General features: G+C 41.3%; 1 protein-coding gene across 1 annotated transcript in view; it reads left to right on the top strand.

The window, feature by feature from the left end:
- Positions 1–16,300, top strand: part of MGAM (maltase-glucoamylase) — an 87,092-nt gene that overhangs the window by 18,162 nt on the left and 52,630 nt on the right. Inside the window, exons 4-12 of the mRNA XM_070368769.1 lie at positions 464–570; positions 1,427–1,578; positions 2,441–2,612; positions 6,113–6,212; positions 12,071–12,183; positions 12,775–12,900; positions 13,786–13,917; positions 14,068–14,184; positions 15,285–15,398. Coding sequence (XP_070224870.1) covers positions 464–570; positions 1,427–1,578; positions 2,441–2,612; positions 6,113–6,212; positions 12,071–12,183; positions 12,775–12,900; positions 13,786–13,917; positions 14,068–14,184; positions 15,285–15,398 — 1,133 coding nt within the window. The remainder of the gene's footprint in view (positions 1–463; positions 571–1,426; positions 1,579–2,440; positions 2,613–6,112; positions 6,213–12,070; positions 12,184–12,774; positions 12,901–13,785; positions 13,918–14,067; positions 14,185–15,284; positions 15,399–16,300) is intronic.

Raw genomic sequence — 16,300 nt, 5'->3', positions numbered from 1 at the left:
GGCATGCTCTTCCTCCAGGGCCTCTTGGCCCGATGGACTTTTCTAAGAAGGTCTGGACTTTCATCTGGTGTGTCACCTAACTAAGGAGATGGCATTAGTGCCTACGATCACCTGTGATGTAACATGAAGACAACAGGGAGGGAATAATGGATATGAACGCATTGAGGACTGAGAGTGTAAAGGGTATAGGAGTGACTGGTGGGCTGATGGAAGGAGAAGGATGTTTCTGTTCAGATTTTGGAGAAGAGAGGCATAGCTTTTGAATAAGGTAATAGCAATACCTAGCTTCAGAATCTGGTCCAATGTGGTATGTGTGTATGATGAGGTCCACATCTGTGTCTCCTCTTCTGATGGGAAGTAAAGGCTTTTCGCCAACCTCTTTGACACAAAGCTTACTTGTATGTGGCTGTTGTTTGTGAATTTACACAGCTGGCTCTGAAAACTCTCTTCCTTTTCATGTTAGGATTCACAGCCCAGCTGAAAAGGTTGTCTTCACCTCTGTTTGGAAATGATGTCAACAATGTCCTTCTCACAGCAGAATACCAGACATCTAACCGTTTCCATTTTAAGGTTGTAGTTTATTTATATTTTTCATATTATTTTCTATTACAGTTTATTACAAGATATTGAATATAGTTTCCTGTGCTTTACAGTAGGACCTTGTTCTTAAATATTTATGCTATATATTATAGTTTTGTTATGTATCATATATATGTTAATATATGTTATGTATTATAGATTTCATTTGTTAATCCCCAATTCCTAGTTTATCCCTCCTCAACCCCCTTTCCCATTTGGTAACCATAAGTTTGTTTTCTATGTCTCTGTGTCTTTTTCTTTTGTAAATACATTCATTTGTGTCATATTTTAGGTTCCACATATAAGTGGTATCACATGATACCTGCTTATTTAGAAAAAATTTTGAGAGGTTCTTGTTCCCTTCCTGAGGACTGCAGTTACTACAAAAGAGAAAAATTTGCTAGTAGAGTATTTTTCTCTACTGTCATTTTCTTACTTAGCACCTGTATGTTGAAGGTACCTATTGCCTGCCTTCAGTGTGATAAGTTCCCAGATATGTATTATAGGGTTCATTGGTGAGTTCTGGCTTTCATGAATTTTCTCTCGATACCCCATGTGAAATGTGGTAGGGAGGGGAAGAAAAGAATGATCACAGCTTTGAAAATTCTAGAGATAAGTCATGTCTGCAGACTTACAGTGTATGTTTCTACCTAAAAACTAACTTACGTCCAAGGGTTAAACATCTGAAATGGGTGATATAATTTCAGATTAGAATGTCATCTGCTGCCCAGATTCCAGTGCCAGGAGCATAGGTGTTGGGAAGCATGGTGTTGGTAGGCATGCTTCTGTTTTAGAGAAAGTAGAGATGTTTTCATTTTGACTTTTTTTTGCTAACCTCTCTGGACAGTTAACTGACCAAAACCAGAACAGATACGAAGTGCCCCATGAACATGTGCAACCCTTCACAGGAAATGCTGCCTCTTCCTTGACGTATAAAGTTGAGGTCTCCAAACAGCCATTTGGCATCAAAGTGATCAGAACGAGCAACAATCGTGTTCTGTAAGTTTTGGAAACTTACCTAGAGAGCTGAGTCTGAAGGTTATGGAGGAGGGAGGTTTGTAAACATGAAAAAGAATGCCTTTCTATAATATTCTAGAAGGCTGTAAGCTCATTGATGGTGAATAGACTCTCCACCTTCAAATGCATATTTTTCACTGCCTTTCTGCCTCTTTCTTTCTTCCTACTCCACTATTTCTCTTTCTCCCCCTCCCTTCTCCTCTTCCTCCTCTGTTATTACTAAGCATTTATTAAAGGCCAGGCACTGGGCTGTGTCCTTTTTCTTTTTCTTCCTTCCATTAGGTCATTCTTCCTCTTTATTGTCCCTTTTTTTCCTTCCATCTTTCTAACACCTATGCACCAGTAGCTGTCTGTGGAGCATCTACTATAATGTAAGAGTAATCTGATCACATAATAGAGTATTAGGGGGACAAATCTAAGAAATGTGCCAAATGATACCTGATCTCTTTCTTGTTATCCATTGGAAAATATCACAGGAGGGCAAATGGAGCCAATTAAACAGGGAGCATTGAGTCTTTGAAGGCTTCCCAGGTGGCATTAGTGGTAAATAATCCAATGCAGGAGATCCCTGGGTCCCATCCCTGGGTCCCATCCCTGGGTTGGGAAGATCTCCTAGGGAAGGAAATGGCACCCCACTCCAGTATTCTTGCTTGGACAATCCCATGGGCAGAGGAGCCTGGTGGATTACAGTCCATGGCGTCACAAAGAGGTGGACGCAGCAGAGTGACTGAGCACAGCCCAGCACAGCACACTGAGTCTTTGAGCCATAAGAACAATTTTCTAAGCAGCTGCATTCTCTCCACACTACTTGCCCACTTGTCCCATGTTTTCTACCTTTGTCCAGGTTTGACTCCAGCATCGGGCCCCTGCTGTTTGCTCACCAGTTCCTGCAGCTCTCCATCCGACTGCCTAGTGCCAACGTGTATGGGCTGGGAGAACACGTGCACCAGCAGTACCGGCATGACATGAACTGGAAGACCTGGCCCATATTTGCCAGGGACACAACCCCCAATGGGGTAAGCTTTCAGATGGGTCCCCCTTCACTAAATATCATAGCCTCTTCATGAAGGTCACTCCTAGCAGTACAGTTTGGTTCAGTCGCTCAGTTGTGTCTGTCTCTTTGCAACTCCATAGACTGCATCACACCAGGCTTCCCTGTCCATCACCAACTCCCGGAGCTTGCGCAAACTCATTTCCATTGAGTCAGTGATGCCATCCAACCATCTCATCCTGTGTCGTCCCCTTCTCTTCCTGCCTTCAATCTTTTCCAGCACCAGGGTCTTTTCAAATGAGTCAGTTTTTCACTTCAGGTTCAGCATTAGTCCTTCCAATGAATATTCAGGTTTGATTTCCTTTAGGATGGACAGGTTGGATCTCCTTGCAGTCCAAGGGACTCTTGAGAGTCTTCTCCAACACCACAGTTCAAAAACATCAATTCTTTGGTGCTCAGCTTTCTTTATGGTCCAACTCTCACATCCATACATGACTACTGGAAAAACCATAGCTTTGATTAGATGGACCTTTGTCAGCAAAATAATGTCTCTGCTTTTTAACATGCTGTCTAGTTTGGTCTTAGCTTTTCTTCCAAGAAGCAAGCGTCTTTTAATTTCATGGTTGCAGTCACCATCTGCAGTGATTTTGGAGCCCCCCAAAATAAAATCTGTCACTGTTTCCATTGTTTCCCCATCTATTAGTCATGAAGAGATGTACATGCAGTACACTATAATGGTTAGGAACAAGCTGCTAGGGTGAGGCTACTGGGTCTGAATTCTGGCACTGCTACTCACCAGTAGCAGAAGAGGGCAACAGAGGATGACATGGCTGGATGGCATAACCGATTCAATGGACATGAACTTGGGCAAACTCCAGGAGATGGTGAGGGACAGGAGGCCTGATGTGCTGCAGTCCATGGGGTCACAAAGAGTTAGACGTGATTTGGTGGCTGAACAATAACAACAGCACTCACCAGTTACGTGGTTCTGGGCAGGTTTCTCCTCTGTATCTTTAGCTCCCCATTCATAAAATGGGGGTAGTATACTTACTTTATAGGGTTGTGATGGTGATTAGATGAACAGATACATATAGAGTCTCTATAATAGTGTCTGCCACATAGTGCTCAATAAATACCAACTACTTTTATTTTATTTTCCTTTTGAACTAACTAGTTGTGGGAAAAACCGATATTGATTCTGCACAATATGTTGATTCTGATCACCACATTTTAGGTTGACCTTTACAAATCACCAACTTACCAGATTTGTCAGCAAAATAGGATAAAATATCAACTAAAATTCTGTATTAATCATTCGTTTCTTGAAGAATGTTTGGGGGCAGTGAGAGAATAGAATGAATAAAGTTTCACTGTTGTTATTATTTTATTTTTTTTCTGTTTTGTTTTTACTGCTAAAATTCAAACTAGAGCTATTTTCTAGACTCAGCAATACTACATTCAGGCTTTGTTCAGCAACTTTCCTGATTAAGCAGAACTAGTGACTGGATGGAAGGAAATTAGAGGAATAATTTATTAAATGACTTTTAAAAATACATTATCTCTATTTACCAAAAGAACTCCAAAAAATAGTTTAATTACTCCATCTAACAGATAAAGAAACTGAGGTTTAGAGAAGCCAGATAAATAGCACAATGTTAAAAAAATAAATAAATAAAACCAAAAACCCAAACAAGAGCTTGCCTAGTAGCTCAGTGGTAAAGAATCTGCCTGCCAGTGCAGGAGATGTGGATTGGATCCCTGAATCAGGAAGATCCCCTGGAGAAGGAAATGACTACCCACTCCAGTATTCTTGCCTGGGAAATCCCATGGACAGAGGAACCCGGCGGGCTACAGTCCATGGGGTCGCAGAAGAATCAGACACGACTGAGCGACTAAACAACAAACACAACAACAAAAAATAGTTGTAAGGAACAGAGATAAGATCTAACCCCTGGCCCATGCTCCTTACCATACCACATCCTATCAGAAAAACAGGACAGGTGTTGATTCAGAGCAGGTCATCTGGGATATGGCTGCTGATGCTTGTTTAATAAGGAGCCTAGGATCCTTGCTGCTTCAAGTATGCAGCACAGGAAACACCACATGAGAAATTTGGGCTCTCAGCTCTCTCTTCTAACTACTAAATTAGAACCCACACTTAAATTAAGTCCCTTTGGAATTTTTATGCACACCAAATTTTGAGACATACTGGCCCAGAGCAGTGATTCTCAAACATGATTACATTTTGGAAACACCCTGGGAAATTCAACAAACTATAGCTGCCAGCTTCTGTCTCCAGAGGCTCTGTTTCAATTGAGGTGGAATGTGGCCCAGGTTGAGAACTACTGTTCCCAAGTCTAGAAGCCCAGCTCAAGTTCTAATGTTTACTCTTGTAAAGACTAGAAGACCAGATATCTTAAATAGATCTCCATCTAGTTGCAAATGAAATGGTGCCTGATTTGTATACGACAGAGGATGAGATGGTTGGATGGCATCACCGACTCAATGGACATGAGTTTGGGTAAACTCCAGGAGTTGATGATGGATAGGAAGGCCTGGCATGCTGCAGTCCATGGGGTCACAAAGAGTTGGACACGACTGAGCAACTGAACTGGACTGAACTGATTTATATTAGGACTTGATAGAGTTTTTGCAGGTGGGGTTAGGTCAAACCTCTTTGAGTCAAGGTCAAGCCTGTTTGAGGGGAGAGCTGCTTTTTTAAAAAAAATTATTGGAGTATAGTTGATTTACAATGTTGTGTTAGTTTCTGGTGTACAGAAAAGTGATTCAATTATGCATATACATATATTCATTCTTTTTCATATAGATTATCATAAAATATTGAGTAGATTCCCTGTAGATCCTTTTTGGTCATCTATATTATAGATAGTAATGTGTGTATGTTTATCTCAAACTCCTGATTTATCCCTCTCCACCCCGCCAAGTTTCCCCTTCGTGGCACCTCACTCCAGTACTCTTGCCTAGAAAATCCCATGGATGGAGGAGCCTGGTGGGCTGCAGTCCATGGGGTCGCTAAGAGTTGGGCAGGACTCAGCGACTTCACTTTCACTTTTCACTTTCCTGCATTGGAGAAGGCAATGGCAACCCACTCCAGTGTTCTTGCCTGGAGAATCCCAGGGATGGGGGAGCCTCGTGGGCTGCCATCTATGGGGTCGCACAGAGTCGGACATGACTGAAGCGACTTAGCAGCAGCAGCAGCAGCAGCAACCATAAGTTTGTTTTTGATACCTATAAAGAAGAGCTGTTATGAACTACAGTTTCAAAACTTCTGTTCTCCTACATCTTAACACATCATAAGCTCTCACAGCCAACTCATTGTATAAGAAAATACTAATTCATTTGATTAACATCAACCAAATATAGACCTTGTATTAGAAATCTGTGTCTTCTTTGACCACAAGTTCTTTTGTCCATTTCTTGCATGATTAATACTGATTTCCTAAGCTATTTCTGGCCACGTGGGGCTTATTTGTAAATTTTTTATTTTAAATTGTCTTTCTGCAGGATGGAACTAACTTGTATGGTGCACAGACGTTCTTCCTATGCCTTGAAGATGCTAGCGGATTGTCCTTTGGAGTGTTTCTGCTGAACAGCAATGCCATGGGTAAAAGACTAAAGGAATATTCATGAAAAGACTACTCAAGAATGACTTTAAGTCCCTTTCTGACAGCATCATGATAAAGGAATGGTGCCCTTTAGGGTTTCATATGTTCTGTGATTGTATCATCCCTATTTCATTACTTGTTGACCCATGGTGGCCATGAGTTAAGTGTCCTCTCATAGCTTATGGTTTACTTCAGTCTGTTTGCTCTGTTGGAAAATTTTCTATTTTTGAGTTAAAACAGCTAACCTTCCCTATAATCTATTCTGAGGCAGTTTCTACCAATTTATTTTTCTCCTTCCTCAGACATCCATCCAGTACAGGGGTTAATATCAGCTTTGGTAAAAAACAGGTAATTCTTCTAGCGTGTGCATGCTCTGTGTCTGACTGTTTGTGACCCCATAACTGTAGCCCACCAGGCTTATTCATCCATGGGATTTTCCAGGCAAGAATATTGGAGTGGGTTGCCATTACCTATTCCAGGGTATCTTCCCACCTCATGGATCAAACCTGCATGTCTTGCATGTCCTGCATTGCAGCTGAATTCTTTAACACTGAACCACCTGGGAAGTCCAATTGTTCTAATAGCTGAGCCTAACCAAGGAGATACAACTGAGCAGTGAATATTGCATTGAGACACCAAGGATAGCAAGGTAAAGTAGGGTGAGTGTTGAAGGCTATGTAGAATATTTTCAGACTGTTTAAGATCTCATGGTAATATAGGATTCCAGAAAGTAGCTCACTCCCTTATCTTTGAAGGTTTTAGACCAGATCAATGATTCCTAACTATTTTCCTACTTGCACCATCACATATAATCCCAGGGCAATGATTCAATCACTGTAGGGGAAGAGCAGTTGTGTCAGAATCCCAGAATTGATAATCAGCATAGGATACTGATCCCCACCGTCTTCTCGACTGAGATTCAGTGGACTAGATCAGGGCCACTCAAAGTGTGGTTCGTGGAAGGTTCACAGACTGTTTCAGGTCTACAGTAAGATAAATATAGAAACTGAAAGTAAACATTGCTATAGCATCCAAGTGCATGCACGAACCTTTTTTCTAGTGTTTCATTTTTGTGTTATTTTACAAAAGCATCAGTTTGCAAAGAATCAGAAATTTGAAAAATTAGGCTCTGATTTTTGTTTTTTACCAGACTGAGAATAACTAGAGTGATACAAGATGATTCTAAGATACTTAATTGAATCTTAGATGATTCTAAGCTACCTGATAGTCAAAGAATAGACTGAGGTAATGCAAATGCAGTTTCCGGTGGCTGAAAGGAACCAGAAAACAAGTTGAGTAGACTTAGAGTATCTAGGATCCTGTGACCTTTCCCTCTAAGCCTGATCAGACCGATTTTTAAGAATTTATTCCTTTTTAATTGGAGGGTAATTGCTTTACAAAGTTGTGTTGGTTTCTGCCATACATCAACATGAATCAGCCATAGGTGTACATATGTCCCCACCCCCTTGAACCTCTCTCCCACCGCCCACTCCATCCCTCCCCTCTAAGTAGCCACAGAGCACCAGGTTGAGCTCCCTGCATCGTACAGCAAACTCCCACTAGCTATCTATTTCACCTGTGGTAATGTATATATTTCAGTGCTACTCTATTCATCCACCCTGTCCTCCCACTGTGTCTGTGAGTCTGTTCTCTCTGTCTGCATCTCCATTGCTCCATTCCACACAGGTTCATCGGTACCATCTTTCTAGATTCCACATGTATGTGTTAATATATGATATTTGCTTTTCCTCTTTCTGACTTCATTCTGTACAATAGGCTCTAGGTTCACCCACCTCATTAGAACTGACTCAAGTACATTCCTTTTTATGGCTGGTAATATTCCAATGGAATATTACTGAGATGGTTGGATGGAATCACCGATTCAATGGACATGAACTTGGGCAAACTCCAGGAGATGGTGAGAGAGAGGGAAGCCTGGTGTGCTACTGTCCATGGGGTCATGAAGAGTCAGACATGACTTGGTGACTGAACAACAACAGCAGCAGCAACAACAATATGTACCACAACTTCTTTATCCATTCATCTGTCAGTCGACATCCAGGTTGTGTCCATGTACTACCGCACAATTGCACTCATCTCACATGCTAGTAAAGTAATGCTCAAAATTCTCCAAGCCAGGCTTCAGCAATACGTGAACCGTGAACTTCCAGATGTTCAAACTGGTTTTAGAAAAGGCAGAGGAACCAGAGATCAAATTGCCAACATCTGCTGGATCATCAAAAAAGAAAGAGAGTTCCAGAAAAACATCTATTTCTGCTTTATTGACTATGCCAAAGCCTTTGACTGTGTGGATCACAATAAACTGTGGGAAATTCTGAAAGAGATGGGAATACCAGACCACCTGACCTGCCTCTTGAGAAATCTGTATGCAGGTCAGGAAGCAACAGTTAGAACTGGACATGGAACAACAGACTGGTTCCAAATAGGAAAAGGAGTACGTCAAGGCTGTATACTGTCACCCTGCTTATTTAACTTATATGCAGAGTACATCATGAGAAACACTGGGCTGGAAGAAGCACAAGCTGGAATCAAGATTGCCGGGAGAAATATCAATAACCTCAGATATGCAGATGACACCACCCTCATGGCAGAAAGTGAAGAGGAACTCAAAAGCCTCTTGATGAAAGTGAAAGAGGAGAGTGAAAAAGTTGGCTTAAAGCTCAACATTCAGAAAATGAAGATCATGGCAGCTGGTCCCATCACTTCATGGCAAATAGATGAGGAAACAGTGGAAACAGTGTCAGACTTTATTTTTTGGAGCTCCAAAATCACTGCAAATGGTGACTGCAGCCATGAAATTAAAAGACGCTTACTCCTTGGAAGAAAAGTTATGACCAACCTAGATAGCATATTCAAAAGCAGAGACATTACTTTGCTAACAAAGGTCCGTCTAGTCAAGGCTGTGGTTTTTCCAGTGGTCATGTATGGATGTGAGAGTTGGACTGTAAAGAAGGCTGAGCACCAAAGAATTGATGCTTTTGAACTGTGGTGTTGGAGAAGGCTCTTGAGAGTCCCTTGGACTGCAAGGAGATCCAACCAGTCCATTCTGAAGGAGATCAGTCCTGGGCGTTCTTTGGAAAGAATGATGCTAAAGCTGAAACTCCAGTACTTTGGCCACCTCATTCGAAGAGTTGACTCATTGGAAAAGACTCTGATGCTGGGAGGGATTGGGGGCAGGAGGAAAAGGGGACAACAGAGGATGAGATGGCTGGATGGTATCACCAACTCGATGGGCATGAATCTGAGTGAACTCCGGGAGTTGGTGATGGACAGGGAGGCCTGGCATGCTGCAATTCATGGGGTCACAAAGAGTCGGACACAACTGAGCGACTGAACTGAACTGAGCATTGGGGTACACGTGTCTTTTTCAGTTATGATTTCCTCAGGGCATATGCTCAGTAGTGGGATTGTTGGCTCATACGGTAGTTTTATTCCTAGATTTTTAAGGAATCTCCATACTATTCTCCATAGTGGCTGATCAATTTACATTCCCACCAACAGTGTAGGAGGGTTTCCTTTTCTCTACATCCTCTCCAGCATTTATTGTTTGTAGATTGATGGCCATTCTGACCAATGTGAAGTGATTGCTCATTGTAGTTTTGATCTGCATCTCTCTGAAAATGAGTGACATTGAACATCTTTTCTTGTGTTTACTAGCCATCTGTATGTCTTCTTTGTAGGAATATCTTTTTAGGTCTTCTGCCCACTTTTTGACTGGAATTTTTGTTTTCCTGGTATTGAGCTGCATGAGCTGCTTGTGTATTTTGGAAATTAACCTTTTGTTAGTTGTTTCATTTGCTATTATTTCTCCCATTCTGAGGGTTGTCTTTTCACCTTGTTTATAGTTTCCTTTGCTATACAAAAGCTTTTAAGTTTAATTAGCTCTCATTTGTTTATTTTTGTCTTTATTTCCATTACCCTAGAACATGGGTCATAGAGAATCTTGCTGTGATTTATGTCAAGGAGTCTACTGCCTATATTTTCTTCTAAGAGCTTTATAGTTTCTGGCCTTACATTTAAGTCTTTAATCCATTTTGAATTTATTTTTGTGTATCGTGTTACGAGGTATTCTAGTTTCATTATCCCTAATGCAAATCAAGGTGATGGGGAGACTTCATCTTTGAGAACTGCAATGGGGGCTTAGAGAGATTTTGAATTTATAATATCATCTCTGACATTGTTTTAGTTTGGCTCTTGCTCGATATGAGATCTGCTGAGGCTATGACCTCTATGAGTGTAGCTGGGTTATATTTCTGTAGTTATGATGGGTAATGGGATTGGAAGAGCATGTTCTGTAGTTGTGAATGCCTGAGGAGAAAATTTTTTTCTCTGTCCTCTTAAGTTAGGTATTTGGGGGCCTGTGAATCAATCTGACAAAAGACAGGTTAGTAAGAGAAAGACGGAGTTTATTTACGTGTGTGACATACATATGCACAAGAGTGCTCAACAAGTAGCTCAAAGGGGTGGTTAGAATTTGGGTTAGAATTTACATACCATCCTATGGGTTTCCCTGTTGGCTCAGATGGTAAAGCATCTGCCTGCAATGCAGGAGACCTGGGTTAGGTCCCTGGGTTGGGAAGATCCCCTGGAAAAGGGAATGGCTACCCACTCTAGCATTCTTGCCTGAAGAATTCCATGGACACAGGAGCCTAGCAGCCTACAGTCCATGGAGTCGCAATGAGTCAGACATGACTGAGCAACTAACATTACCATCCTAAGGTAGAGGTAGAAAATTACTTAGGATGAAACAAATAACTCCCTGAAGGTGTGAGAAGGCATTTAATGGGACAACAAATGACTTTCTGGAAAGATTAGAGAGTCCTTAGGAGAATAGTGCAGAGAAGGCAATGGCACCCCACTCCAGTACTCTTGCCTGGAAAATCCCAAGGACAGGGGAGCCTGGTGGGCTGCAGTCCATAGCGTCGCTTAATAGTCAGAAACAACTGAGCGACTTCACTTTCACTTTTCACTTTCATGCACTGGAGAAGGAAATGGCAACCTACTCCAGTGTTCTTGCCTGGAGAATCCCAGGGACGGGGGAGCTTTGTGGGCTGCCGTCTATGGGGTTGCACAGAGTTGGACATGACTGAAGCGACTTAGCAACAGCAGCAGCAGGAGAATAGTGAGAGTTGGATATTCTTGTGGCCGTGTCTGTTTGGGTGTGCTGCCAATTTATTGTCTCAGAGAATATTAGTTTTGTTCTAGGGTAGGGGGTTTATGACAAGTAAGTTCTTTTCTTAGAAGTTTTTAATTTTAAAGATTTTGTTGATGTGGACATTTTTTAAAGTCTTTATTGGATTTGTTACAAACTATTTCTGTTTTATGTTTTGGTATTTTGGCTGTGAGGCACATGGTATCTTAGCTCCCTGATCAGGGGTCAAACTTACACCCCATGCATTGGAAGTCAAAGTCTTAACTTCTGGACCACCAGGGAAGTCTGACAGCAGAGTGCTTATGAGAGGCTCCGTGTTTAGGTTGACAAGGGATTTCAGAAACTCAAACATCTTCAACTTATAATCATTCTTATGCCACGGTGGCTTATTCTGAACCCCTTCACAAAACTGGTTTCTTTTTCATGAAATCCTGATACAACACTGAAAATACTCCAGTCACCAGTATGAAAATCTGCTAAAGAACAAATGCTTTGACCGCTCTCATGCTGTGAGGGTGGACTTTGACCATCAGAGTTTGTACCTTTTTATACAAAAATGAGGTATTAGAATCACTTCATTAGTGTTCAGATGATTGGGGATCTTCTGGTCTACAAATTAAAACTTTGTGATTATTACTCTAGAACAAATTCTAATGTTTATTTGCTTCATTTTTAATCTTCAAGAGGTTTTCCTCCAGCCCACCCCAGCTGTCACTTACCGCACCATTGGGGGCATTCTTGACTTCTACGTGTTTTTGGGGAATACTCCAGAGCAAGTTGTTCAAGAATATCTAGAGGTAAACTTATGATATCATCATTATGATTAAGGAAATCCTAAATAGCACAATGAAAATGAAATTTAATATAAGTGTGACTTATAAACATATGCTGTTAATATTATAAGTAGCTGCTACAAATGTGCTACTACAATTTGACCCTGCTGCTAAGTTGCTGCTAAGTCGCTTCAGTCGTGTCCGACTCTGTGCGACCCCATAGACAGCAGCCCATCAGGCTCTGCCATCCCTGGGATTCTCCAGGCAAGAACACTAGAGGGTTGCCATTTCCTTCTCCATTGCATGAAAGTGAAAAGTGAAAAGTGAAAGTGAGGTCACTCAGTTGCGTCCGACTGGTATCGACCCCATGGACTGAAGCCTACCAGGCTCCTCCATCCATGGGATTTTCTAGGCAAGAGTACTGGAGTGGCTTGCCATTGCCTTCTCCAACAATTTGACCCTACCCTCCATGATTGGAAAAATAGACTAGCATCTAACATTAATGAAATAGTGTGTTGGGAAGTGGGTATATTTTGTGCCCCCAAACTAATGCTCAGAATAAAATTTTTTAAAAACAGAGTATTTCCTAACTTTCATTTTACACCATTCTTTCAGCTCGTTGGACGGCCAGCCCTACCCTCATACTGGGCTCTTGGATTTCATCTCAGTCGTTATGACTATGGAACCCTAGATAACATGAAAGAAGTTGTGGAGAGAAACCGCGCTGCGCAGCTGCCTTATGTAAGTAAGATTTCAAAAAAATGCTCCAAAAGTAAAAGAACTGGGGAATAAGAACATCTGTTTATACTTTCTCCTCCTGAGTTTTTTTTTTTAATATGTAACAAAAATTTTTTACATATTCAGAATGCCAGACTCTTGTCGGGCCAACCATTCCTTTAAAGCAACTGGTTCAGGAAATAGTACATAGAGACCATAATTATGGGGTTGGGAGATAATCTGTTTCTTTCTCTATTTTTCTTACCACATGTTTTAATAGTAAAACATGCTTACTGTATTGATTACATTTCACATAATGAATTTTTTATTTGACTTCTCAAGACATTTATTTTCCTAGTTTAAGTTAGCGAAAGGATATAGTACATGCATGTAATAACATATTTTTATGTTTTAAATGACTGCACATGAATGTGTCTACTATATAATGAGTAGTGAGGTTTTGCAAGAGATGCCAAGGGAAAAGCCCAAAGTTCTCTGGAATAATCCTCTTCTCTCCTCTACCCCATGCCCTTAGAGGCAGACATTTAGGTCCTAGAGCAGGAGTCAATTTATTTCTGGGCTCCACTGTTTTTGTAAGAGTAAGGTTAGGAAAGAATAAATGTCAAAGAAGGCTCAAAGTAGAAGAGAAGCAACAAAACAGAATGTGGGGCAGTCAAATGAGGGAGAGGAGGTGGGAGACACAGCCCCTTCCCTTCTTTATTGTGGATGACATAGCATTTAGGTAATGGATGTGTTTTGACAGCCTTAGTGATTTTTTTTTGTGATTGTCGTGGTTTGTCTGTTAGATTGGACTTTAATGATAGAGGGCCAGACTACAAGGTAGAGTGATGCAGCTAATCTGATTCCAGGGATGGGCCCATAAATTGTGGACCTTGTGTATCCTTTCAGGATGTTCAGCACGCTGATATTGATTACATGGACGCAAGAAAGGACTTCACTTATGATCCAGTAGCTTTCAAGGGCTTCCCTGAGTTTGTTAAAGAATTACACAATAACGGACAGAAACTGGTCATCATTGTGGTATGGGCAGTACTCTTATACCTCCACATCAGGTCCTTGCTCTTCTTTGTCACTGAAGCCCCCTCTCCCCACCTCATCCCCAATTTCCAATCTCCTTTCAGTGCCTCTGGCTTAAAGCTAGGTTCCTCACTGTATTTTTCTCCTTCTTAGGATCCTGCCATCTCCAACAACTCTTCCCTAAGTAATCCCTATGGCCCGTATGACCGGGGTTCAGATATGAAGATATGGGTGAATACTTCAGATGGGGTGACTCCACTCATTGGGGAGGTAACTTAATGGGGAAGCTAGGAGCTGGTAGGGGGGGCTGTGGCTGTGTTATATGTGTGTGAGTGTGTGTATGTATAATTGTTTTGTTTTACATTTTCAGATGTCATATTTGCTGGGGATCGACTTGCCCTTGTGGTTTTATCTCCAAATACCTACCAGCCATCTGAGCTCTTACATTCCCTTCATAGCAAAGTCCCTTTGAACAATAGACGTAGATACTGAATATTTCCTTCTTCACTCCCCATTTGCTCTTTAGCTGACCTCAGTCTGCTTTTTCCCCCCATCCCTCCTCTGACAAATGGAACCAGTTATTTTCAAATTGGGAAATCCAGTGGAACTTTTTAATTCCTTTTTTTACTCAATTTTTCTGTTATCTGACAAGTTTGATGTTCATTCTCAAATTTCTATTTGTCCTTGTCTTCCATCAAAGTGTTATCTGCTGCTTCACTTCTAATATCTCTGCTGACCTGAGTGCATAGTGTCTGACAGGAAGTGGATAGGAAGACAATAGAGAAGAGTGATTGATGGTTGGAACATACAACTTGTGATGCATCAGTTGAAATTACACAGTACTCTTCCTCATTTGCTTCCCCTGTGCTCAGTCAGTAAAGAATCCATCTGCAATGCAGGAGACCTGGATTTGATCCCTGGGTCAGGAAAACCCCCTGGAGAATAACTGGCAACCCATTCCAGTATTCTTGTCTGGGAAATCCCATGGACAGAGGAGCCTGGCGGGCTACAGTCCATGGGATCACAAGGGTCGGACCGGACTTGGTGACTAAACCACCACCATTCTCTCATTTATCATTCCTGGGATTGGGAGTTGAACGTTAACAATGATTTAATCTTTTTTTTTTTTTTTTAAATAACTTCTTTTCTTCAAGTGTTAACTTGAAGACAACTCCTATTTATCCTAAGTTGACAACTCCTATTTATCCTAAGTATTTGAAGTGCTTCACATCCTTAACTGAAAATGACCTATGTCTGGGCAGCTCTGTTGCCATAATCATATTAGGAATTTCTTTGTAAAGTACTCTACTCTATTTTATTCTGTATTCATTTAACTTTCTCTGATTAATTATTTTCTTTTCTTTCTGCAGGTCTGGCCTGGAAAAACTGTGTTTCCTGATTACACCAACCCTAAGTGTACTGCTTGGTGGACAAATGAATTTGAGCTTTTCCACAGTCAAGTAGAGTTTGATGGAATCTGGATTGTGAGTTCTTAACATTTTTTTCTCTTTCCCTAAAATTAATTTTTATTGAAGTATAGTTGCTTTACAGTGTTGTGTTAGTTGCTATTGTACAGCAAAGTGAATCAGCTTTATGTATACATACATCCCTTCATTTTTGTATTTCCTCCCCATTTAGGTCATCATAGAGCTCTGAGTAAATTTCCCTGAGCTATACAGTAGGTTCTCAATTATTATCTAGAGTTCTTAACATTCTGTTGAGTAGGCAGCTAACATTCAGACTGTGTATCTCTATGTCACTGAATCATGGAGCTCAGGGTCAAGAGGAGAGGAAAGCAAGAGTGGCAGTAATTCTAAGTATTCCCTCTCTTACTATTCAAATAACCTTACCAAGACAGGTAGCTTAGACTCAAAAGCAGATTGTTAGAACTGGAAGTAAACTCAGGAATCAGTTCTATCCAAGTCTGTGTGTGTTCAGTGGCTCAGTCGTGTCCGACTCTGTGCAACCCTATGGACTGTAGTCCGCCAGGTTTCTCTGTCCATGGGATTCTCCAGGCAAGAATATTGGAGTAGATCACCATGCCCTCCTCCAGGGGATCTTTCTGACCCAGGGACTGAACCTGGGTCTCCTGCATTGCAAGCAGATTCTTTACCATCTGAGCCACCAGGGAAGACATTGTTATTGTCACAAAGTAACTGAATGGTTCAACGGCCAGTTCAGGGCTCTTTCATTTGGACAAGTTGGATACACTGACCAGAGCCAGAGTACTCAGGTGTGGACAGAACTGTGGCTACAGAACAGACAAATGTCTCATAGACTAATATCGAATGAAAACCAATGCAGAGCCGGAGGTGTTCAACACAATTTAGGGAGTGTTAGCATTGAAATTCTTTCTATTTATAAGGGAAAGGTAGAAAATGCAAAC

This window comes from Bos mutus, chromosome 4, assembly GCF_027580195.1.
Source record: "Bos mutus isolate GX-2022 chromosome 4, NWIPB_WYAK_1.1, whole genome shotgun sequence".
In the NCBI taxonomy this organism is placed as follows: Eukaryota; Metazoa; Chordata; class Mammalia; order Artiodactyla; family Bovidae; genus Bos; species Bos mutus.
Note: the sequence above shows the minus strand (reverse complement) of the source record. Positions and strands in the feature narration are given on the sequence as shown.